The 26074-nt window shown below is 41.0% G+C and overlaps 1 protein-coding gene and 1 long non-coding RNA gene across 3 annotated transcripts in view; one reads left to right on the top strand and one right to left on the bottom strand.

Annotated features, from left to right (window-relative positions):
* Positions 1-26074, bottom strand: part of LOC148423778 (anosmin-1) — an 83284-nt gene that overhangs the window by 30076 nt on the left and 27134 nt on the right. For both annotated transcript variants that reach the window (XM_088415744.1, XM_088415745.1), the window contains 2 exons: positions 2181-2243; positions 1466-1688 (listed from right to left, as the gene is read on the bottom strand). In XM_088415744.1, the coding sequence (XP_088271870.1) occupies positions 1466-1688; positions 2181-2243 (286 nt within the window). The remainder of the gene's footprint in view (positions 1-1465; positions 1689-2180; positions 2244-26074) is intronic.
* LOC148423779 (uncharacterized) overlaps positions 1-26074 on the top strand; it is a 68025-nt gene that overhangs the window by 22166 nt on the left and 19785 nt on the right. Inside the window, exons 3-4 of the long non-coding RNA XR_015865729.1 lie at positions 1476-1653; positions 25520-25607. This is a non-coding gene — a long non-coding RNA (uncharacterized LOC148423779). The remainder of the gene's footprint in view (positions 1-1475; positions 1654-25519; positions 25608-26074) is intronic.

Consider the following 26074-nt stretch of genomic DNA (forward strand, 5'->3'; position numbering starts at 1 on the left):
ATAGGCTTGATTTGAAAGCCCAAACTTGGGCTTTGTTGCCAATCACAGGCCCATTGGGGGTCCCGAGATGCTCAGGCACACTTGGACACATCTGAGAGTGATCTCACCGGTGGAAATGCTCCATTTCACTCTGCTTATGTTTGCTAATAGCTTCCAGCATCACGGATCATCATGGCAACGACTGCGCACGCATTCGCATCACCCGCTTGTGCACACATAGAAACAATTATACCCTTTAAACCATAAGCGACTAATTAGACCTTTGACACAGAGAGGCCACAAGAACAATTTCAGCGGAACGTCGGAGCGGAACGTCGGAGCGGAACGTCGGTGTAATTTTGAGTAAACGCGGCGGCGACAGCGAGCTGTCACGCGCTCCCCTTCAATGACGACATAGGCGGGCCCGTGTGTGAAGGTCTCCAAAACACATTGGATGGTTTTCATTGACCGGGTCGCTGGAACGCTTCAAGGTCGGCGTTCTTTTCATCTTTCGGCATTAACATTCTGTTCACCTTTCGGGGCATGACATCGACCACTGGAGTCGCTCTCTCGAGATCTTTCCGCCATCCGAGTCCAGACGTTCCAGATTGCGTGCGCTTGCCCGTCATTACTGAGCGAGCGCAGTGATTGTTGTGCGTACCGTTGCCGCATTGTGATTAAAAGCAGGCACCGTGGCAGCCGCCGTTCAAAGATCGATGCGGAATCATTGTTCACCGTGCTCTGTTTTGGCCTTGAGCGATTGACAAAAACAACTTGCTGTGAGCGGATGTGCCATTCTGTTTTGGTTAACAACTCCGCACCCTCGCAACATAACTCATTCAGCCCACTCAAGTGGCACAGCTCGAGTGTTGCAACAATATGTTACAGTAGAATAATGTGTTGAGGTTTGGCTCATCCAGTGATATTCGGGACGAGACGAAGGCCCATAACCGGGTTAACGCTTTTTCGGTTAGTCTAACATAGGAGCAGAATATGATTGGCTGCTTGCAGAGTTGACAACTATCGCTGTTTATTTGATTTTTTTTGTCACCTTCTTTCAATAGGCCAGGTCTTTGTCTTAAACCCTTTCCGACCTAAAAATCACATTGTAGGACATGACACTTTTGGTGTCTAAACATTTACAGTATTTTTGGATTTACAGTATTTTTGGATTGTTGTAAGATGATTGGACAAAGCTTTACCAATAGAAATCAAGGTTACAAGTGACAACATTTGATGTTATTTTGAAAACATATCACGTTTAGAGGCTTTTTTTCCACACAGTCTAGGGTTAGGTTGGGGTCTATATTAGTGCAAGTGGGGTTTGGGGATACGGTATCATTACTGCTTGTAGAGTTGACCCAACGATAATTAGATGACGATCAATGTTTTGTTTTTGTTTTTTTAACCCTCGCATGCGGATTAACCTTTTATTCACAGCAATTCTATCATCATATAAACGCTTAAATTGTTTGTGTTTGCTTACCTTTGTACAGGTTTTTAGGGAGCTGGCAGGTGTGGCCACAGCCATTGGAGCAGCATTTCTTGACGGCCGAGCACTCGCCGTCCTCTTCGCAGCTTTCCACGCAGGCCGCCGCAAAACCGCTGGCCTTCTCCGGGGCGGGACAGTCGCCCTGCTTCACGCCCTCGATGGACTTGAGGAACTCGCAGCTGGTGAGGCATTCGTAGTGCTTCTTGGGAAAGAGGGGCTTGGGACGAAAAGTGGTAAAAACATGTCAGGGATCCCTTTTTTTTCTTGCATTCAATCACAGTGGAGAGACGAGCCAATAAGAGTGTTGGGTTGACAATATGATACGTGATATATTTATCAATAGTAGGTTCTGTTAAATTAGATGTCATCAATACCCTACCTCATGTTAATAATTGTAAATGTGCTGTTGTGGTACGTACACATTAGACTTCATTTTCCTTGCTAAATGTGAAATGATCCTAAATTTTGGACTTTCTTCATCTTTTACGGGTTCTTCTCTTGGCACGCTGCCAACACGGCACATTATTTTTATATTAAGTCGTGTATGCGATCGGTAACATTAGAGCGCATGGAAAAATGATTCCTGCGAAGCTTTAAGGCAGAGATTTTACTTCAACCTCATGAGTAATCCACTTATGTGAGTTATTCAATAAAATGTTTCAGCTGTACCCCCGGCGATTACATACTGCGCATACGTCGAGTGGCATACCTCGCATAGATCCTGGCACTGGTTTTCCTTCAGGTCCCAGGATTCCTTGCAGGGCTCCAGGCACTGTTTAAAAAGAAAGGACAACAGGTGTCAGCGACATCAAAAGATGTTTGATTCCCAAAGGCCACACACACGCCTCCTTTTGCTACACATGCCCCGCATACCTTGAAGAGACATAAATAATCTCTATCATAAAGCAAACACGGCTCAGGTAGGTCTATTATGCGCAGACAGACACGCCCCGTCTCTTGTAATCTCGTGCTATTTAGATTCTTGTTGATGTAGCCCCTGACAGATTCCTCCTTCATGCCTTAACAACACAAAACCCCCTTACCCATATTATTCACTTCCACCCCCTAACTCTTCACTCTGCCACTTCACCTGCTCCTCATTTTCATGCCCAGGCCTGATTTTGTCCATCTGGCACCAGTAGCAAACTCCTCCCTGTTACCAGCGGCTTTATAAACAACGCACTTTTCCGTCAAGTTCTTCGGATTCCCACATGGAACTAAACATTTGGCACAGGTGCAGGATCAAATCTGTGTGGCACCAAGGCATTTTTACGAATATAATGGGATGTGAGAATTTAGCGTTTGGTTGAGAACCGTTAAATACGTCAGCTCACTAGATTCAATAAGAGTGATTGTACCCAATAGAAGCTGGCAGATGCAGCCTAAGGGGAGGGTGTTCATAATTTGTGACAGAGATAGATGGGGGGGGAAGTGGCGGGGGCGGGTTCGGGCTCTCTGGTTCTGAGGCTGCTGTGAAATCGCACAAAGCAATGCCAGACTGCATCTACGAAGTAACCAGAGAGGCCCAAACCGCAGCGACCGCAGCCAAAGCCACTCACTGCGCACATGCCTCATCTTAGCATCTTCGCGATGTGACACCGGGACATAGCTGCACACATTCTTGATGCGTGACACCGCGATCGTTTTGCATCGGGTGGAAACATGTTTGCTTTGTTTGAGAAAACTCTTGCATTTTTAGCGCTTTTTTTCTGCCAATATTGGATGAAGTCAACTCGCCAATTTTCCATCTTTGGGTGTAGGATCGCATTTGTGACACGACTGTGAGAAAAGGTAGTTTGCAATGCCCGCAAGTGTGAAGATTAACACCAAAACTTGCTTTTTTCCCACGCTGTTGTACTGAAAGCAATTGCCATGACGACAAATATTTCATATACAGTATCACACCGAACGCGGTCTGCCCATGTCCCCTTATTATCAAGATTCTGTGGACAATTTTGGTCCCTAATATGCTGGATGTCTTTCAAAACCTATAGGATTGTTGTTATTATATTGAAAGTTTAAAGAAAGTCTTTACTTGAGGTCAGCAGGTCTGTGGTCTGATGAGACCACGGATTTGAGCTGCCTTGATAAAATCCTGATTTTATATAGTTTTTTTTAAGACTTAATCTTCCTCAGCTATTTGTTGATCAAGTTTGCCAGACATGATTTAAACGTTAGACTTTTTAACCCCTCTGAGTCATTTTCGAGTCAATTTGGGCCATTGATCTGAGGCACATAGGGACCCATACGACTCGTATGACCATTGACACCAAGGTTTAAACAGGTCAAAATAAGTATCACAATTCTAAAAAGTACAAAACTGCGCCCTTTCAAGGGCTAACGAAGACCATGTTCCTGGCAATCTTACTTTAGCTAACATGCCTTGTGGCCATGTGGTAAGATATACCTAAAATTCTGAAGATCAGTTGACATGGGAAAACGATTTCCATAAAGTTGAAAGATGTGGTTAATAGAGCACAGAAAAGAAGCTCACTAATTTGAGATGACGGATTCTAATTTGATTTTTGGTAAGACAACCACTTCCTCAGTCTTCACTTAACAGACAGTATATTACTCAGGATCTGTCTTGAATTGTGGAGGATATTTAGTAATGTTACCTTGTATCTTTGAACTCTATAAACCCATACGATTTTTACAGAGTTTGAAACTAGGGGTGATTTTTCATCCAGGACTTTAGTCACTGAAAACTACTTGTCAATTAAAGGGTATAAAATGGATCTGTGATTTCATAATAGTGGCTAGCAAGCTTTTTATAAGGATATTCGAAATTAACCACGACTCTTCAACCAAACCTTAGATTAAGACAAAGACCATATTTCACATTTGTGACTATTTCACAATTATCTAATTGAATATCTTGTTTTGGGAGAATCCAGTAGATAAGCCGAGTGTAGAGCAGTGTGGAATAACGGACCAAGCTCAAATGACATGTAATCACAAGAAACATGGAATACTGACCTTATTTTCACTGCTTCGGGCAGTGCGGATTTTAAACTTTCAGGGATTCTGCTTGAATGAGAGCACCCGCTGTACAAACTACATTGACCCCAGTGTTAACATTTCATCCAGGGGTGGCCGTTTAATTCGCTCATTAGGCCTCTCGGTTGTCATTCTGCCATTGCCAGTGAAAAGTTTATTTGCTTTTTATGGAGTTGCGCAGCGCGGGCGTATGATGAAACATAAATCTGGCTTGTGGAGGAACGCGGTGCGAGCCCACGCCTGTCAGCTCTTGGTTCCACTTCACTCTCTGTGGGCCAGGTGGTGGGTGTTTCACAGATGCTTTTTCAGGAAAGGATTTTTTCGACAATATGACTATTTAAGATATACGGTTGCCGCGTGACTCAAAGAGACCAACGAGAGGGCGAGTTACGACCTTGTGAGAGTTCCATAGTCGCAAACCTTCCACCTGACGATGCAGCTTCCGCCTTCTTCACCCGAGGTGCCTTAGCTGCCGTGTCATCATCTGATATCTGTGATAAACGATGAGCTCGGGATTGCGAATCTGCCACGCCCTCCGGAATCGGAAGGGTGGTCGCAATAAAGGCGCGGAGACAACCGCATCTAAAGGACAACGCCGGTAAACGTCCACATGCTAAAACGCGGCAAATCCCTCCAACAAATCACTGAACACACACACGTAAGCCCAAGGATCTGGCTCATTTTACTCATTCAAAGGTCTTGTGTGCACCGGCTGAATGCATTCCTTTGCCTTTCTTCTTTGGGATGAATCTCCTTCGGGCTCCTCACAATCACATCCATACAAGTGAAAATAGATTCATCATTACCACGACATGCTGGCGTGCCAAGCAGCATGAATTACCGCCGGATATGGCAACACAAGCCTTTTTTTTTTCCTTTCTTTTTTTTTCATGTCTCTTTTTAGTCTTCAGTGCAAGAGGTTCCAATGAAAGAGCATGCGATAGAACTTTACTAATTAAAATCGGCACCAAACTGTACTGTCATTCAGAGCAACTTTGTATGCCTCAAAATGTGTGATAGATTACAAAAGAAATTGAGTAAAGTTCATTCTGAGTAGAGTGAAGACGACTAAGACCTAAAAAAACTAGATTGGACGGTGTGACTCCAGGTTACAGTAATTTAACCCTATCATGCTCAAATTAAGTTTTAGTGCATTTTTTTTTTTTTTTAACTTCTGAGTTAAAAAATGGTGCATCAAATATTAACTCTTTCAGTGCCAAGCGTTACTGGTAATGCAAACCTCTAGAGGGCCAGCATATTTAGCATTTTCACTCACCTTTCAAGGCCAACAGAATATTGGGTGCTATGTCTATATAAATATTGGTGCTGCCATATGAAAGATTGACTTCCATTCTTCAGTTACAGTTGCATGCTGTGTTGTAAGCGTGGAAACACTGCCACCAAGGTCACAGTTATCATTACATTGCTCAATTGGCTTATATTAGGTAAGCATTAGTCAAGGGTGTCAACTACACTTCCATAAAAAAACATATTTGATGAGAACTTTATTATTGTTATTACCATTTGAAAAGACGAGAATTCTCGTCCATGGCACTTAGAGCATTCTCATTTCTCTGTTGCAAATGTGCAACGCTGACCTGAAGAGTCTCAATTGCCCCTCTGTGTGAAGGATTGTTTTTTTTATATAGGTATCTAGTGACCAGCATATAGTCTCCGGATAGTCACCAAGTCTTCCAATAAGGACACACGCCATTGAAAAATGGGCTGATGGTCTTCACAAAATGATGAAGTAATCACACGACGGCTCATTATCCAAGGTCGACTCGGAACGCCTTCCAAATTAACCACGAGCAATTGTACAGTACGCTTGTGATCATGAGGCGGCTCAGCATTTAAAATGAAAGAGACATCAAGCTTGCCCCGTAGGTGTGCTTCAACCCGTCACATCCGTCAGCCATAACCCTATCGCATTCCGCCCCCCTCGCACCTCGACCGTGTCCCCGCTCCACAAGCCGGCTTTTAAGGAAGGGAGAATCGCACGCCGACGACAGATGCCCCGCCAAAGCAAATACAAAAGGCTGCGTATGGTTACAAAAGCTGCTGTCGTCAATCAATTGCCCAATTGCTATTGACACTGTTTGATGTGCAGTCTAATCCGTGGCAACGGTGCCAACAAGTTTGGGTTAGTGCCACAACATCAGTTGCCACGAGCTCTGCACACCCTTTAAAAGCATTTGTGTTCCCACCTTCCTTAGTGTTAGGAGGCGGATAATTGATTGATCTGAGTACATAGACAACATAAAATAAACTTTATACTTCAAGCGCATTGCCTCTGACAAAACACCTGTAAGACTTGTGAGCCTAAACATTGTTAAAGAAACAGTGGATAACTACCGTAATTCCCCAAATATAAGACATGCTTCCTATAAACCGTAACTTAAAAATTTGAAAAAAATTTGACACCATTCAAAGAAGATTGATCTGTCAGAATAAGCGCATACATAAGCGGAAATTTGACGCTCAGATGTGTATTTCTATATCAGCCGTATTCTTACCTACAATACTTAACGTAACTGTACGAGTTAGAGGGCGGACGTCGGTTGGCTGTTAGCAGCATCAAGAGTATGTTGCAGCTAACAGCAGCTCATGTTGGTAAGGTTGTTACGGCAATAGTTTCAATAAAAGAAGCAAGCAGATTGAACCACCGTCTGAATCTATCCTTTTTCACACGCAGAAATATTACTAAAACGGAGAGGATCATGTAAAAATAATGATGTTTATAGCGGATACAATTAAGAGAACAGGGAAAGGCATTCCATGGCGCGTTTGTTAATTGCGTTTTTTGGCATATGCACACAATCATAAACTTGTTAGAACATGGATGCTGCGCAACTTCTGTTAATTATGGTCAAATGAACTTGAGCTATGTTGCGAGGAAATGGAAAATAAACTGCTAGGAGTGCATTTGAACTTCCACTGGTGACTGCTCACAATGTGGGAAATTGGAAGCACACAACAAATAAACAAGTACTAAAGAGTTTAGGAAGTTGAGATTTATTCTGTTTTGAAATTGGTGCCAAAAAATGGAAAAAATTCTATTGCATTTTTCAACCAACAGTGCCATCTAGAGGAACAAAAAATATATCCAAAGTGGTTTATGAGGCTTCATTTTCCCATCACTAATATAGTGGCCTTGGGGGGCCACCTCAAGAAAATCACCCGCTCCTCAAATACCATCTGTGTGAACAGCCCCGAGGAATGCGTTTAATTATCCGACGAGATTATGCGTGGACAAATTTGGCCCCTAAAAAATAAGAAAGAAACACTGCGTCTGGGAAGTAATCAGAGCGCTGGGGGTTGTTTTCGTGAACTTCAGCAGTTAAGTCTTGACAAAAGCATGTGTGTTGTTGTGTGGCTGATTTCCCTTTTGTCCAGTTATCTCCCTCGCCCCACCAGTGACAAACTCTGCATGGGTAAGTAGGATTCTTCCATAGTGGTCTTTCAATCCCGATTTCACGCTGTAATAAAATGTTGTGGTGGTGGTTAAGAGGGCAGGGGGGATGCCACAGCCCATCCTCACTTCGTCAATGCAAACTGAAAAGGGACTATGGTGGAGGGGGGAAAAAAAAAAAGTGGGGTGCGCTAATTGTGCATGGAATTCTTCCGGAAGAATCCACGCACAAAAGTGCATTCAGACATGCATTGAGCTTATAACCAGTCATACACACTCACACATATTATATATATATATATATATATATATATATATATATATATATATATATATATATATATATATATATATATATATATATATATATATATATGCGCCGTATTTTCCGCCTTCATCGGTATTAGGCGCACCCTCAGGTAATGACATATTTTAAAGGTTTTTCCATATACAAGGCGCACCCTCAATTAATGACATTTTTTTAAAACTTTTTCAATCAAAATATAGTAATACTCAAAGTAATAACAATAATAACTCAAATAATAACTCTAAACACTCAATAGCATAATAACTCAATGTCAATATGAGCAACCTTGTTCAACTGTAAACACACAAAAGAAACAGGTAAAGCTTACTTTATCGGTTCGTTCCCCATCAACGAATCCCAATCTCAATACTGATCCAAATATAAGGCGCACCTGATTATAAGGCGCACCATCAGCTTTTTAAAAAAAATAAATAAATAAAGCTGTTAGGTGCGCTTTATAGTGCGGAAAAAAATACGGTACACACACACACACACACACACACACATATATATCGCATATATATACATATATATATATGTACACACACACACACATATATATATATATATATATATATATATATATATATATATATATATATTATATTATATTATATTATATTTCCCAAGACAAATAATGTACGACATGAATGGATTTGGTAATCATGGTTGTTACAACGGTCTACTTGATAATCAGTTGCTGCGAGAGAGTGAGCAAGTCTCGATGTAAACAACAGTGTTATTTTGAATGGACAACATGTTGTCGTCAATTGTCGAATCAGGACGCTGTAAAAAACAACAAAACATTCACGACTTGACTTTTTTCCGATTTTTTTCTTGATTCTTTTTCTTCTCAAGTTACGTTCTTTTGTCCAGCTAAGTTTATTTTTTTTATTTCCAATTATTGCGACGTCACGTCACCTCTCGGACGCCGCATCTCTTCGTGTTGATCACGCAAATCGTAAATCTCACTTGCACTTTTCCCACTCCGGCTGCCCGCATAGGATTATTCCTCCCTTCTATTGACCCATCCAGGAGTCAGTGGCCTGCGGACACTTTCTTCACTCACTCCTCACTGTATTTCTCTTTTATTTGGCCGTCGCCAAGGCGCTCCATCCCTCATTGCCCCCCCCTCCGCTACTCCAAAGCCGCCGTTCAATCACCCTCTCAGGCCATGTCCGCTCTAATCCAGTTTTGAAACCCATCTTTCTACCCGGGTTTCATCCTTCCATCTGCATTAAGCTCGTGTCGAGGAAAATTAATGTTTCCAAGCATGGCTCCAGAAAACGATACATTTGACAACCGCAGGCTTGTGTTGCTTTTGCGGGTACATTTTCTATCATGTGATATATCTTTCAGAGCCGCAGCCAAAGCCTTTTTTTCTTGCCAGCTGCTGTATCTTTTTTTTTTTTTGACCCTATGGCAAGTCACACTCGCTAAGGATATGTTACACACATGTTCTGTTGTCCCTCACAAAAAGACGTTGCTCACATTCAACGGAAAACCTTTGCGACCGATGACATATTTTGCGGCATTGTGTTACCGTTTTGGCAGTTGTCGCGAGTACAGCCAATTATTTTGTGATTAAATTTTGCCTTTGTTAGCACTTTTCCACCCCTAAATAAATGTTTGCCTTGTTCTAACAATACAAGCTAAATAATCATGCCAATTTGGGGTGGGTGGAGGGGACAATTTGCAACCCGCATTGAATGAATGTTAAAAGGAATTTGAGAAGGAATTAGTTGTGTTTCAGCGGTGCAGCTGCAATCTCAGCCTGCCAGTCACTTGTTCCATTTCTCGCGGAGCGAAGCCACGCTCGGCGGTTTCTCTTTGACGCTCAACAAGGCCGCGCGGCGCTCTTCAAGCTCCCTTTACACGAGTCACCCTTCATTTCCAACTTCAACGTCAGCTTCTTGTTTTTGCGCCTTTACACTCGTTCGAGCCGGATCAAAAAGCGTCGAGCCGCAAGCGTTCCTCAAGACGGGAACGAATGCAAAACTAGGGGAGGTGTTCCCGTGATATCTCTCCGGAGTGTCGTAAAATTTCAAAGGAGCGTTATAGGAGAGCGAGTAAATCAGCCAGGCGATACTGTCGCGTTATAACGTCTAGACACCATTTCCTCTGCCTTACGTGATGTTCAAGGTCCAAGAGATAGCAAGGTTTTCCTGTCCGCGCAGGTGTATGTGTGCGCATGGGCGTGCGTGCGCCGCCAGGGTGAGGGATCACGTAGGCTAAAAATGATTTACAGACTTGAGATGTGACTTTGCAACACGATAGGCTAAAGGCTCAATCGTTTGCAAAGGAAAATGGCTTTTCCAGCTCGGGACAATTTATTAGGTACACCGCAAATCCAATACAGGAGCCGTATCGAAAAAAAAATGACTTCCATTCAATATATTTTTAGTTGTGCTTGTCTGGAGCCAATGCCAGCTGACTGGGCAAGAGGTGAATGGCCATTTGATTATCAGCCAATCAGAGGAATTATATAGACCAGGGGTGTCCAAATCCAGTCCTCGAGGGACGCCAGCCTGCATGCTTTTGATATTTCCGTCCTGCAAGACACCTAATTCAAATGATCAGGATCGTTATCATGCTTACACTGTGCTGATAATTTAGAAAGTTAGAGCAGTTTTTAAAGAAAACAAACAAACATTTGAAAAAAAAAACTTTAAAAATCATTATTCAATTAATTAACTGTTTCAGGGAAATATAAGTTCATTAAAAATGTATGTTCGGTTGGTTATTCTATTTCATTTTTGTAAAAACTCAGATTCTCCCTCATACTAGAATGGTTGAACCAAATTGGTCATGTGCCACCTCTCGTTACCTGTCAAGTTAATGATTTATTTTTGCAAACACATCTCTACTATGATCCAAAAGTTGAATATTTTTCTGTGGACAAATATTTATCTCTAATTATTTCTTCTTGTTCCGCTGTGAACAAATATTTATGTTTTTTTTTTCTTTTTTAGAACAAGTCTGACAGTTTGATTATTTTTTGTGAACAAATATTTATTAATATTATTTTCATGAACAGATCGCTTACTTTATATTGATTATTTCTTTGTGGAAAAATATTTATTGATAATTTAGTTATTTCTTTTGGATAAAAGATTTCTTCTATGATCCAATACACAAGAATTTAGGTTGATTATTTTTTGTGGACCAATACAAAAGAAGTTTGAAAGGGCCTCAAGTTGAATATATAAGACAATGATTGCATGTTTTAAGTCTTTTTTTTTTTCTTAAACCCCAAAATTCTTGCACTGGTTCAGGGGTACTTTGGAGAAAACACATTTCACAGGGGTACATCACTGAAAATAGGTTGAGAAATTCAAAAACATGCAGGGTGGCGGCCCCCGAGGAAATGAGTGGGTACACCCCTGATATAGAAAAAAAACTGCCAACTCCATACTGTGATGTGATTTTTTTTTTAAATTATGATTTACAACTTTTGCTTGAGAAGTGATAGACTATGGCACGTTCTAACATATTCAAGTGAGGTTGTAGGAACACAACCCTGTCGTAAACTGAGGACTCCTTTATTGTGTTTGTAGTCTGTACTGAGAAAAAGCTTCAGGCTGACGTTTTTCCCCCCAATATAGCTAGCTTATTAAACATCGAAATTTTCAGATTCAGATGTCCAGATTATATGGAGACGAGTCCAAAACAGATCCGAATCATGTAGCAATATCCTGCAGATCGGTTAGACATCTAAATCGAGGAGTTCTTTATTGCTCGTAAGCGATACAAGATGTAGATAACTAAGTTTAATAAATGAATTCACACCGACGCCGTTTCCAATTTCCTCTTCATGACTAACGGCAGTAACTCCAAATTGCCGAGTGAATTATGGGAGATTCGAGGAATGTTTGCAGTAAACTTTCCCCCTGTCATAACTGCGATGTTTACACAACATGGTCGTCTGCTCAAAAATGTCTCGTTCCTCAAACATTGTCGTTTGCTGGGTGGGGTTGTCAGGTGTTGTCAGGAAAGATTTGAAGCATGAATTTGAGAACTAGAATGAGTTTGTTGTATATGAGTGCTATTGTTGGAAAAAATCTGATAGACACTCCTCTACATATCAACGTTCATTTTACGAACATTCGGAGTAGAGTTGCCTATAAGTGAGATTTTGTATTTTTAATCAAATTTTAAGCGTGATCATGATGTTAGCTGCCACGATTAATAAGATGATCTTCGGTGATATTAACATTTAAAAAGCGGGCTGAACTACATGTCGAATCAGCACTTTGTAATCCTACCACTAGAGGGCTATCTTTCCCACATGTTTGCATGAAAAAAAGCCTCTGCTTTGAATAATATATTATTTACCAGTGTGAATTGGCATTGAGTTTCTCACCTGATTCCTAATATATGCAGTGCTCGCTCTCAATTTATATATCATATTTTTTAAAATGGGTCTCCATTTTAAAAAATATGATTGGCAACTGAAATAAATTTGGGTTAAGATGACCGAATGTTTTTTTTTACTTTATTTTTTATTTTAGTTTATTATTATTTGTAAGTATCAAGCCTTGAAGTCTTGTATATATACTGCTTGTTTAAAAAATGTCGTGATTTCAATAATGACCAAAATAATCGTGATTAGCATTTTGGCTATAATGGTGCAGCCCTAACCCATACCCAAATCTGAAGAGGGGATCACCCGTTTTAGCTCCGATAACCATTTTTGGTCAATTCCAAGACAAGCTCCTGCTAAGTAAGATGTCGAAACGCCCCAATCGGAAGCACTTACCCGAAACCAACCGCCGATGCCAAATGATTTCATTTGTCAAAAATGGGCGAGGCTGACGTCAAAACTCGAGGCTGCGAGAGCCCATCGGTCGCTGTTTTCATTTTTAACCGACATGCCATTGAGGGCGCAGACAACAAAGACGCCGAGGCAGAAAGTGAGGAGGGGAAGAAAAGGAGGGGCGGCCGATGAATTATACATTCAGCCCACAATCAGAGGTGCCTGCCTTATTTATGAGCGAGAACAGCCCACACAGCTCGGGCCCCAGCGCCGCTTTGTCCGCCACTTAATACTTCGGCACTCTGAAGTTTCACCCACACACCTCCCGGGCGATTCCTCTTACCGCCGTCTCGCGTTGTTATCGTCAGCCGGACGACAACGGCCCACATGCAGCGTCCGTAGCAATCGCCTCTATCCCAGATTACAGTTTGTGACGTATCCGTCCCGTCAGGTCAGATTGCTGATAAGGAGGCCACTGGGTCTTTGGCACGGGAACGCCAAAGCCTGTTCTGAGCTGATCTTTGGGAGAACCGCGTCAGATCTGCCCACGACGCCTGATTTACGATCTCGGAAACGTTGCGATGATAGATGCATGGGAGCGAGAGATGAAAACCATCACGTAGAACACTTCCTCCGAGCCCGGGGCCATTTATTGCAACTGTCAAAAGCGCCGATAATGAACCGGCTCCATCCACGCGGAGAACCAAATAAATGCATCACTGTCAATGGCGGCCGCTGAGGATTGAGCAGATGGCAAACAAGATACAGCGAATGGACATAATAGCCATTACGCCTACAGGAAGTGAGCATGGGAGGAAAATAGAGCAGCTTCCACTCGTATCGAAAGATTTTCGACAAGAATTTGGCGTGTATGTGCAGAGGGCATTCATGCAAAAGAGCATTTGTCGGATTGGAGGTCACCGGTGCCGGATGACAAGGACTGGCTGTGTTCTAGTTCAATCATGGCGAGCCGGGATGTTATTCTCCAGTCCTGTGGATGGTGCTAATGAGCATCTCCAAATGGATGTCGACTGTCAACTGGATGTTTTTTTCTCGTAGTCGAAAAAATTCAGCAAATTCATTTCCTTCTTACTTCCATTTCAAAAACGGGTTTATTGAAGACTCTAAATTGTCCAAAGATCGTAATGAGCGTATGAATGGTTGATTATACGTACCCCTGATGATCAATCCAAATCCAATATGATGACAACAACGAAAAAAACGATTTAATGTAAGATGTAATATCTATCCATTTCTTTGGTCCTAAACTTCTTACATCTATAGCTACAGTATTGCTGTACCAAAAACGTATCCGCATTTTCCTTTGCCTGCTTATTACACGAAATACCTTAAATAGTAGCAAACATCAAAATGAACAAGAATTTGGAGGTGGTGTAGTTTTATCCATGCCTTGTGATTGACTGGTGACCGCCCAAGGGTGTGGTCTTCCTTTAGCACACTTTCAATTAGTTTTTGCAAAGAGAAAATATTTCATACACACCCCAACTGAGGTGACTATAAATGAGATCAGTATCTATGAAAATCTATAAGTATCCCTAAATGTGTGTCCTTTTTAAAATGAACAAAAGATAAAAGCATTTATCAACTTTCAGCAAATGTTTACTTTTTGCTGGGTTGAGACAGGTTACGACTTATTCTAAATCTGACAAAAATAGTTGCAAGTGCATCAAAATGCCTGACATAAAAAAAAAATATGTATTCTTTTTCAAACTAGAAGCATTTTTGTGCAACCGAACCGTTTGTTGCTGAAAAAAATAATTACAATAAATGTAAATTGAAAATTGTATGTAAATTGAAACTGGAATATTAACACCAATATCTTAAACATTTTAACCTGACAACAATGGAAAAGAAAATAGTGCTGATTTTTTTCCTAAACCAATGTTATTGACAATTGAAAAAATTAAGAACGCCTGCAGATTTTGACAATGTGAGCGCCACTGCACCACCTAGTGCTGTAGATGTATAATTACACTACACAAAGCCATTTTCCCTACACGTCCCCCCTGGCATCACATGGCGCGCCCCAAAACTTGAGTCATCTGGGTGAAATGCCAGCTCCTTACGACCCTGAACTGCCAAAGCGCTATAGCAAATGGATGGAAGAAAATCTTATTTTATTTTAACGTTTACAGCGTGACTACGGTTCCAGACAAAATGGATCATGACCTTGGAGATCTTCTGCGACAATCCGAAGACCACATAAATTGGAACGCTGCGCCATGCATAAAAAAAACAGACGCATACAAATCACGGCGGTTAGAACCCGCGCTGTCCCCTGTCGGCAAAGTCGAAATAGAAAAACTGTCGCCCTGTCCTCCATCGTCGAAAACCAAAGGAGGCCCGAGGCTTCCGTCTGGGCAAGAGCATGTAAGAAGACATGGAACATGTTGAAGGAGAGGAGGGGTGGGGGGAGTCTAATCCCACGCTGCAGACACATTCCATCACTATCTTCATTTGTTTATTCACGTCGCAGAAACACTTGGGATCCGCTAATCCTACTTGTCCTCCCAAGTTGGGCTCCTGGCACAAGTGGCTGCTAAGATTGTCAGGATCATTGTCAGAAACCTTCAATGCATTCCATTTCTTTAAAAAAAAAAATCAACTTGGGAGCGTTTCGTCTTAAGCGCGGATAATAGGGCCTAAATTGAGCATTTTATGCCAAAAACGGTGAAACAAAAATAGGAGTCATTGAAGCCCTACTGTAAAAGTCTTTAGAATTGTCAATCCAACTGTAAGGATATCACAAACTATGACCTCATACAATTTAATGTAAATTCAAACATTACCCTTTAAAATATCTTACAGATCATTTTATTTTGATTTAAAAAACAAAAATAAACACTGAAGATGAGCATGTATATGCGCAAGAGAAGAGGTGTGGAACCTGCGTTGCGTGGGCCGGATACGGTCCGCAAGGTGGTCTGATCCGGCCCGCGAGATGATTTTGTTTAGCATTTTAAAAACATTAATAAAATCAAACTCATTTGTCTGCTGTTCATAACCAAGACAGAATTTTTTCCAAGCTAGTGCAAATTAGCTTGCCGGTCGGTTCAGGGGCATAAATTGGAACACTAGACTCGTGTTTACATTAGCATTAGCCACTAGCTTTATTTTTCACTTTTGGACTATGATGTCTTTTTTTGTTGTTATTTTGCATGATAAACTATTGTGAAACACTCTAGATTGTAAAGACGAAAAAAAATGTCTTTGGGATTGAATGAGTTACCGTAATTCTCCAAATATAAGACGCAACCGTGTATAATTTTGGGGTCAAATTCTGGTATTTTCTATGTTACCATGTATAAAATGCACCAACAATTTGGCAACAATGTAAAAACCGTGTTCATATCTGTACATTTTATACATTGTTGCGCATGACGTTAATTGTTAAAAATTCCCCACATATTGAGCGGTCAGTGAACGCCTCGCCAGTGTAACGTTGAATGCACTCGAAGCAGTTTTTTTCCTTCTCGGGATGCAGCTCGAGAATTTTTTTTTTTTTCACCATAAATACTTAAAAATGCACAGCATATGTGTTTCACCAAGTTTATGATTGTGTGCATTTGCCAAAGACCGCAATTAATAAACAAGTTAAATAGAATGCCTTTCCGTGTTCTCTAACCGTTGCACTCTTAATTGAATCAGCTGGAGACATCAAAACCTTTACATGATCATTTCCGTTTTAATAATATTTCTGTGTGTGAAAAAAGGATGGACTCGGACGTTGGTTCAGTCGGCTCGCTTCTTTTGTTGAAAATAATTCCGTAACAACCTCAGCTAACATGCACTGCTGTTACCTGCAACAGGCATTTGCTAACAGCCGACTGACGTCCGCCCTCTACCTTGTCCCGTTTCGGTGATTATTGTAAGTGAAAATACAGACGATAACTTAATGCACATCTGTGCGTAAACTCGAGTACGCAGCTTTGTGGCTGACCGATCAATCTTCCTCGAACGGTATCAAATAAAAAAATAAAATAAAATTGTAAGTTACCGTTTATAAAACGCCTTAATTTTTGGGGAACAAAAATGTGGGTCTTATATTTGTGAAATCACGGTAAATTTTATTCTTTTTCAATGTGTGTGAATTTCATGTGTCTTTTGGCTATTTATGGGCCGGTCCGGTATGTGTAGCCCGCTTTAATGTACTGGCAGTTCTGAGAAGGGGGCTTAAATCAAAGCGGCAAAGAACGTTGGAATTTAAGTCACTCTGCTGCAACAATCAACCTGAAGTCAAGGGTCAAGACAGCTGTGGATCACGGAGTCTTTCACACACACACACACACACACACACACACACACTCACACTGTGGTTTTCCATGATCCTGAAAGCATCTCTTACGCACACACTCGGCTCAGGGATGCGGCAGCTGGGATAAATCGATGAGCTCGCATCTGCTAAGCACATCAGCTTTAAGATCCTCGCCATCTAATCTTCCCTACGTCGAACGTGATCGACGGCGACGCTTCGCTAGCAAAATATCAACAAAGCAAGCAGCACTATCATCTTTTTGTTTTTGAAGTTTTTGAAGAATCTGCGCGCCAAAAACGGGAACCCGGACCGCGACGTGTCGATATTTATCATCCGAAGATGAATCAACGCTCGGATGGTTTGCAAAGAGGATTTTACCCCAGCTTTCATTGTAATAATCCCACAATGGAGTTAAATCCCTTTAGACGTAGAAAATATGATGGAGGGGAACATTTGCCAGCGATTGTTGATCTCAGTGGGGTCTGTAAACACCTAAGGATGTTTTTTTTTTTTTTTTTTTTTGCTCCACTGTCTTATGTGCGATTTGACCAGCGATGAAGTCTGAAGCGCAGCCTTTTCACCTCCTCTCCTGTGGCTGATTTTTTTTTTTTTTTTTTTTTGCCGTGGGGGGTTTCCACTTTGTGCCACCCACCATGTGAATAATGAGCTCCACAGATAGCAGCCAACGAAGCGACCCCCCTTTTGGCCAATGAAACTTAACAACCATGTCCAGATCAGCTACTTCCTGCAGGGACTGACCGGCCCTACTTTACACTTCTGTGCCCACCCACACACACACAGCATTAAACTAACACAAATGAATCGGAGCCAAGCTTTACACTGCAAAGTGTACGCAGCCTAATTCTGATTTAATGCCCTTGTCTGATTTTTTTTTTTTTTTTTTTTTTTACCGTGAACCTTTTAAGTGAAATGCCGTATTTCTAATACATTGGTTGTGTTTGCACAAATAGGACATGAATAGACAGCATAACAATAAACAAAAACGTTCAACAATAATACATCTGTAAACAGTACAAATATTAAACTTTTTTTTTCCACTGATTTGGAAAACAGTAACCTCCATCCACATTTATTTTTGTGATTTAATGAAGGATATAGTTCTGATATCACACATCTACGTATACTTATATAGGAGTCCAAACATACGACCCCCCCAGAATTTTTTTTTTAATCGTTTTTAAGTGTTTGGCTAAAGGAGGGTCAAAAATAGCTGGTTTAAATAATTAAATGTAAAAGTAACAAATTAGGTAATTAAGTACTATAGTAATCAATTATCTAATGTAATCTAATTAACAATCCTCTATATAATCAATTAAGTAATTAATCATTTAGGTAGTCAATGACTTTATGCAATCAATTACTGAATTACTTTAGCAGCTATATAAATCATTGATAACGTATTGCAACTGATATTTTTAGCCCCTCCTAGGCAAATCTAATTTGATGGGGTGGATGTTTATGCCGGTAGAGTAGCACTACAGTTTGCTTCACAAATTGAAAGCAAATCATTTGGAACATAAATCAGCATATAAATAAATTGCCTCATAGGTACAACTATGTATCTGTTTATTTTGTTGTTTTATAAGGATGTGCATTGTCATTAGTGATGCAATTTTGCAGCCAACAAGCAAGAAATAAAACAGATGTGCCCCCCCCCCCCCCCCCCCCCCCCAAAAAAAAGAAATATGTTTAGTGATTCCTGGGAATTTGGCTGGAAAAAAAGATATATGACAAGGGGTCTATCATTGGAAAAAAAAGGTTGAGAACCACCGCTCATCAACATGTTGAGACTAGTTTGCCAATAAAATTATCATATAAAGTCAATTACCCCTCCCTACGTATGAGCCAGTTAAATGCTCAGACAAATCTCGTAAATCACTCACTTGTGAATCACTTAGCTTGCAGCATTTCTAGCTGACAAACGTGAATAGAAGTTTTTTTCAAGTGGTTCTGAACTAAAACCAGCTAAACTGAAAAAAGCATTCAAACTCCACCATCAGAATTCACCTGTTCAAAATTTAACTCGAGGAACATGTTGTATGATGGCCCGTCACTGTGTCAACTGGCTTCCCATTCCAACTGCACACCCCACAACTATAGAAGACGTTTGTCTAAATTTCAACTGTTACATACACTACAAGTAAAACAAAGTAATGCTGAGTTTGAATTTAAAAGGTAAAACATCACAAAAAGTCTCTTTTGATCCCCGAGCTTGTGTGAGTTTTGATTTTTGAAGCCAGGAGTAAAAAAGGAAGCAACTATAATAACTCAGATGTTTTCTAGTTATGAATAATAAGCAGTGAAGTGAACCAATCGCATTTCTTCACTCAAACTCCACCATCAGAATTCACCGATTCAAAATTAAACTCGAGGAACACGTTGTACGACGGCCCGCCGCTGTGTCAAGCGGCTCCCCGGTCCAGACGGCCCTAGGAGGCGTCGATGCCGGTAATGTGGGCCGACACTGCGAGGTGAGAGCGCCGTCTGGCCTGAACTGGCCCAAAAGGTGCTTTGAAGTCTGTTTAAGCACCCACTTCATCACGCCTTCACAGCGTGCGGCGGGATATACGACGAGCTGACCACACAAACGTCTCATAAACGGCGCTGACACACTTTCCGAGCTGCCGGGGACGCTTCCTTCTTAGTGGATAACGTCCCTTGGTTACGAATAATTGAAGACTCGGCTCTTTGCAGACACTCAATGGGGAAGTTCGAGCTATTTATTTTGGCGTGAGAAGACGTGGGGGTTGGGAGGATGGTGGGCTTTGAGAGACACGTCCTGAATGAGACACAGTAGCATTCCACAGACTGTTGTTCAATTTTAAGCACTTCCAAAGATGTTCTCACGGGAGTTTAGCCGGAAATTGCGCTAAAAGTTACGCGCTACTCGGCTTAAGATTCTATAGCATCGAACGCATGCCAGAAACACGGTGGACAAACTGCACCGCCGATGTTAAATTCGCACTTATGGGCAATTTATAGCAGGGGTCTCAAATTCATTTTAGCTCAGGGGCCACATGGAGGAAAAATCAGGTAACTGGTCAAATCATGATATATAACTTCAAAACAATATCACTTCGATGGAGATTTTTGCTACATGCGCTGCGCTAGTCCTAATTCCAGCCGTACATACATTGTTGTAAAATATTAAAAAAAAAACAAAAAAAAGTAAATTAACTTCCTTTTTGGACGCCTTAATATCCCAGTTACATTTTTCCTTGTTCCATGGAATGGAAAACCTCTGTGATATTTTTCAACGTATTCATAAAATACATATTTTGTGAAGAATTTAAGACAAACACCAAATAAATAAATAAAATAATGAAAAAAATGTTATGCATCCACCTATGCATTACCTTCCGCTTATCCATATCGATGGTATTAATTATTTAATCCATGATAAATCCAATTTCCAGTGGAAGGAAAATGCCCCCAGCAAAATTGTGGTTGTGCCACAGTTTTTCAAGGGGTACAGTGAAGTGTTAAGACATTAGATTACAATGATGCTGTAGTGTCTCATTTTGGACACTGGGTGGCACACAATTAATGACATCCATGACAGAAGAAGTTGAAAAAAAGTGTGAATCTCTTCAGGGATTTTACCTGCGCTGAGCTACCACGACCAAGCTAGATGCTAATGCTAACTTGAACTCTTGTGTATCGTTCCGCTTTCTGCCACTGACAGGATTAATGAGCTATTTCGCGCAGGCATGGCAATCGGTCACTTCCATTAAGTTGCAGTGCTCATCTGGGCAAGAATTTTAATGGATTCGCTCCTTTTCATTTTTTTTTTTTTTAAGCTTCACAAAATCATTTTATAGGCCGGATTAAACCTTCTTGAGGGCCATACGTTTAATGCCGCCGATTATGAGTCTCCATTTGACCAATCGAGGATGAAAAAACCCTGGCAAGGAAACTCGGCGCCCGAATTCGATTTGAAGTTTGTTTTCTACAAATAATAACACAAAATTCAACTCAGCAGACTCTTGGATGCATGTGAAGGCTTCCTATTTATAACGTGGCATGGGAAGCTTCGCTAGCAAGTGGAACATGTGACATATCCATGAAAACTGAGAGCAGACAATGTTCTCTTCTTAAGCTTTCCCCCCTCTGCGGACTCTTTGTAAATAAAATGCTAGGTACGGTAAAGTCATCATCCCTCAACTCAAGGTTCTAAAGGCAATGATGTTTTAATTCTCTTCATGGAGACGCGGTATAACTCACGTCGAGGCTTTCTCGCCGGAGAAACAGCACGCCACCTTTTTGTTATGAAAAATGTCGAAAATATTCTTTATATAAGACAAATACGGCTTTGACGACCCTGACTTCCTCAGGAAAAGAAGTGGCAGCCCAATCGGACGTGTGTTTTTAAAAATATACATTTCTTTGGCCCGGCGTTCACTTGCCTTGGCCAAGCTTTAAATTAAAAACAGGTAGAAGCTTTGTCCTTTTGGTGCTTGATTCAAACAGCACTTTGGGGAGGGAAATTTTCAACGGGTCTCAAAGTTGACGGTTTTCAAATCGATAGCATTATCTGGCCGATCAAAACGTTGCTGCTTGCGTGCCACTCGAGATAATTGGCTTGACAGCACTTCTCTTGTGAAGTCTACCGTTTCTAGGACAAATTGCCAAGCCAAATATAAGCTTGGTAGACTAAATTCAAAATTGAGAGAGAGAACGGTCCTGCGCAGACTAAGAGGCCACATTTACTGTATATGAAAAAATCTCATATTAAACTCACAAAAAATTGTACTTAGTGCTTTACCAATGTGACATGAATTTTTGGGAACGAGAGAAGTTCGTAGCCAAAGCTACCTACGTACAAAAAAATGATTGAGACTAAAGCCTTGTCTACACATAGCCAGGAATGATTAAACCTGTATATAGTCTCCCACTTCATGTCTTGAATTTGTGTTTATTGATTATCAACTCTTTTAGTGCCATTGACGAGTATACACGTCTTTTAAAATAGTAAAAAACAAGATCAAATGATAAAATTATCGTCATTTTTTTTTATGAAGGGTAGCTGACACCCTTGACTTATGCTTGGCTAATATAAGCCAATTGAGCATTGTAGTGCTAACTGTGACCATTGGTAAGCAGTGTTTCCACACTTACAAAACAGCAGTTACCTACATGCAAATGTAACTGAAGAATGTAAGTCAATCTTTCAATGGCAGCACCCATATTTACATAGACATTGCACCCAATATTCTGTTGGCCTTGAAAGATGAGTGAAAATGCAAAATATACCTGGCCTTCTAGAGGTTTCCTTCTCCGATAACGCTTGGCACTAAAATGTAGTCTTTTTTTTATATATCTTTTATGGGCTGCAGACTAATGAGTTTGGTCCCATTTGTTTTTTTTTCATTTTGCGCGCCAGATCAAGCCTCCTCACGGGCCGCATCCTGCCCGCGGGCCGTATGTTTGCCACCTCTGCCCTAAACCTTTTCGCAATGTCAACTTGAATGAGCTGTAGCCCTTCGTGACCCTACGTAAGACGGCTGCGTGGATGGACGTCAAGTCCAGCATTAAACTTGCTACCCCATCCCGAAGCGGTCGAGGGAGACAATAGCCGATAAAAAGAACTTTGTCCTCCTCTCTCAATGGACTGGATGGTGCGCTGTGACGGCACGATAAAAGCCCCCGAATGCCCCGTCGCCGGGCTTTGCGAATTAGCATGATAAAAGAGAAACCCTGCGACCGCCGCATGCGAGGTTAACCGTGATGACTTTGTGGACGCGGGAGGCTCCGAGTTGCTGAAGAGTAGACAGATGGAGCGGCGAGGTCACCGCGTCTTTGTCGAAATTATTAGGCGGCTCCTTCCTCACGTTTACCTCACTTCTGCGGCGACCGCTGACCGGACTGGCCTTGTGTCCCCTCCACCAACCCGAGGGAGCCGGAGGCCTTTGTCCCCTCTGTTTGACTGGGCTCTCTTCATGAAGTGGAGAGCCTAATCAGCAAACGGCGAGCTATTCACCCATTGCCACTGTACCGCATTTGTCACGATTGTTAGCGCCCGGATCCTCATTGGCCACTCGAGGCGCGCAAGCGTGCTCCTGTTTGCTAACAAATATTGACTCCTGGCCTCCAATTGGAAGTCCTGGCATGCGTTCTGCAATTAAAAGCCATTAAAGCAACATTTGTAGAACGCTCACTGGTTTTAAACGCAAGCTCCACACAAAGCCGTGAAAAGCATTTGGACCCGCGCTTAGGATTTAGCAGCTCACAAAAAAAATATATATATTATAAAAACCCTTTCAAAACAAAGCCGCGGAATGACGAAGGAACACAGAGTGCCAAGACTCGATATTGGCCACGGGAGCGGAAAGCATAGAATCGAGCGTCTTCACAGCGCCGAGCTACGCTGTTAACTTTAAAGTACTCAAGGGGTCACAGTAGGATTTCAGCTATAAAAGTCCATTATTTGTTAAAGAGGCTGTCAGGCAACAGGAGTTTCTTTGCTAAATTACCATTTTACGCGCCTATGAGGACATTTTATAGGTAATACACATGATACACAACAACACTGGTGCAACAGTCTTATTTGTGTCACAGTGGTGAGAAGTTTGTATTCATGTAGCAGTCAAAAGTTTGGAGTACTTTCTATAGCAATTTACGAAGTCAAAACCATTCAAGTTAACTCTTTTAGTGCCAAGCTTTATCGGAAAAGGAAACTTCTCGCCGGTATATTTAGCATTTTCACTCATCTTTCAAGCTCGACGGAATATTGTTCGCTATGTCTATGTAAATATGGGTGTTCAATCTTATGAAAGATTGACTTCCATTCTTCAGTTAGAATTGATGAAGGTAATAGCTGTGCTGTAAAAGTGGAAACACCGCCATCCAATGGTCACCGTTACCACTACAGTGCTCAATTAGGTAAGCATGAGTCAAGGGTGTCAGCTACACTTCCATAAAAAAACATATTTGACGAGAACGTTATTATTTATTATTGTTATTACCATTTTAAAAGACAAGAATTCTCGTCCATGGATCTGGAATAGTTGATGCGTGTTAATGCACAGATGTGAAATCAAAGTCATTCCAGGTCATGAAGATGAAGCCAACTTGCAAGATGTCTACTTTGAAGAGTAATGACAAAACATCATGTTTTGATTAATTTTTTTTTGGTTCAAAAAATTCCATCAATATTTTTCTCATAATGTTGATGACTTAAAAGGAAAGCCGTGTTGTTGTTGTTGATTTGTTTTTTTTAACAATAATATGTTCCATGTGGCCTCATCTAAACACAATATTCTGATTAATATTGTGGAATATGAATTAGACTGAAAATTAACAGTCCTTTTCCCTCTCAAGGGGCGGCCATTTTGCTTCTAGCTGTTGGGTGAAAATGACATCACAGATGCTTCATGCGCAGGTAATGACCAATCATGACCTACCTATTTTCTGAATTTCTATTTTCTGGGCCGTGATTGGTTGTTCCCCTGAGTAGCTGTAATATCATTTCTTTCGTCAGTAAAAAGCAAAATGGCCGCTCTTTTGAGAGTTCTAAAAAACTGTGGAGTTTACTGCTTAATTTATATTCCACAAGCAAAATACCCTTGTGCGGTATTTTGTCCAATCCTTTGATCTTTCTATCAAGGCATTTCAAAGGGAAGCAATGACAGAAAACTGTAGGGAGCTGAAATTTCACCCAAGGGGTGTTAAATTTCATCATGTCACGACCACTTAACTCATTCAATGCCAGAGATGTACTCTGTATTTTCATGTATTTTAAGAGTCCAGGCATTCAACCCCAGATACTTAACTCACTCAATGCCGGGGATGTATTTTCACGTTTTTTTTAGTGTCCAGACATTCAATCCCAGATACTTTAAAAAAAAAAACGTGAAAATACGTCCCTGGCATTGAATGAGTTAATTATCACACTACCAGGAGTGTGCCATCCATTGCATAAAATACTGCTAAAATAACATGGAAGAAAATGACCAAAAAAATGTTCAAAATATTGCATGATACAACTACATGGTACCTTTGAATGTATAACTTAGTGAGTAGTGTTTCAAAGTGAACAGAAAATATCTATTAAAATATTTAAATATCCCATCTTAAACAATTTAATCTCTTAAAAATAGTCTAAAATTACACATTGTGAGCAACTCGTATTCACATTTTACTCTTGTACTTTGGTAAATTTCACCCAAAAAAAATTGTACCTTAAATAGGTGCATGACTTTAATCAGTTTTGGGTTTTTTTGCAAGTATTTTTACTTTGACTCAAGCACAGTGTGTGATTACTCTTGTCTCCTCAGGTGTTTCCCGCGGTCGATTTTGCGAAGGAAGTTGCGCCGAGACAGAGACTGTGATCAACGCTGTCACCAGCTGTGAGGCCAAGTTGAAGTAAGCATGGCCGCCACTGTGCCTTTTCCTGCATTTCCACTTAATTAGCGTCATTTATTGAGTTTCTCAGCATGTATGCTTTGGAGCGACGCCACTGAGGGTTCGGGGGAAATTTGTTTAAGGAAAATAAAATCATACAGTACACGCTATGACTTTGGGTCTACCGCATACTGCGTATAATGTAACAATGCGAAATGCTCAGCTTATTTATCCAAGAATTTATTACAATTTCTTAAACCCGAAAAATACACTAGAATTTTTTTTTTAAAGGCTTATTTTCAATGAAATTAATATGCTTTAAACACGTTTTTGATGTCCTAAAATCGTCTAATTCAAGTATGGTACGATGGAATGTAAGGCAACAGTGGGCTTTCCCACAAGAACCAACATTGTACTTCAATCGCCGAAAAGCAAACTTAATCATTTTTTGTGGAGTTACCCTTCGACAATAACAATGGCTTCCTATT

The sequence above is a fragment of the Hippichthys cyanospilos genome, chromosome 5 (genome assembly GCF_059441005.1).
Source record: "Hippichthys cyanospilos isolate Australia breed blue-spotted pipefish chromosome 5, RoL_Hcya_1.0, whole genome shotgun sequence".
Classification (NCBI taxonomy): Eukaryota; Metazoa; Chordata; class Actinopteri; order Syngnathiformes; family Syngnathidae; genus Hippichthys; species Hippichthys cyanospilos.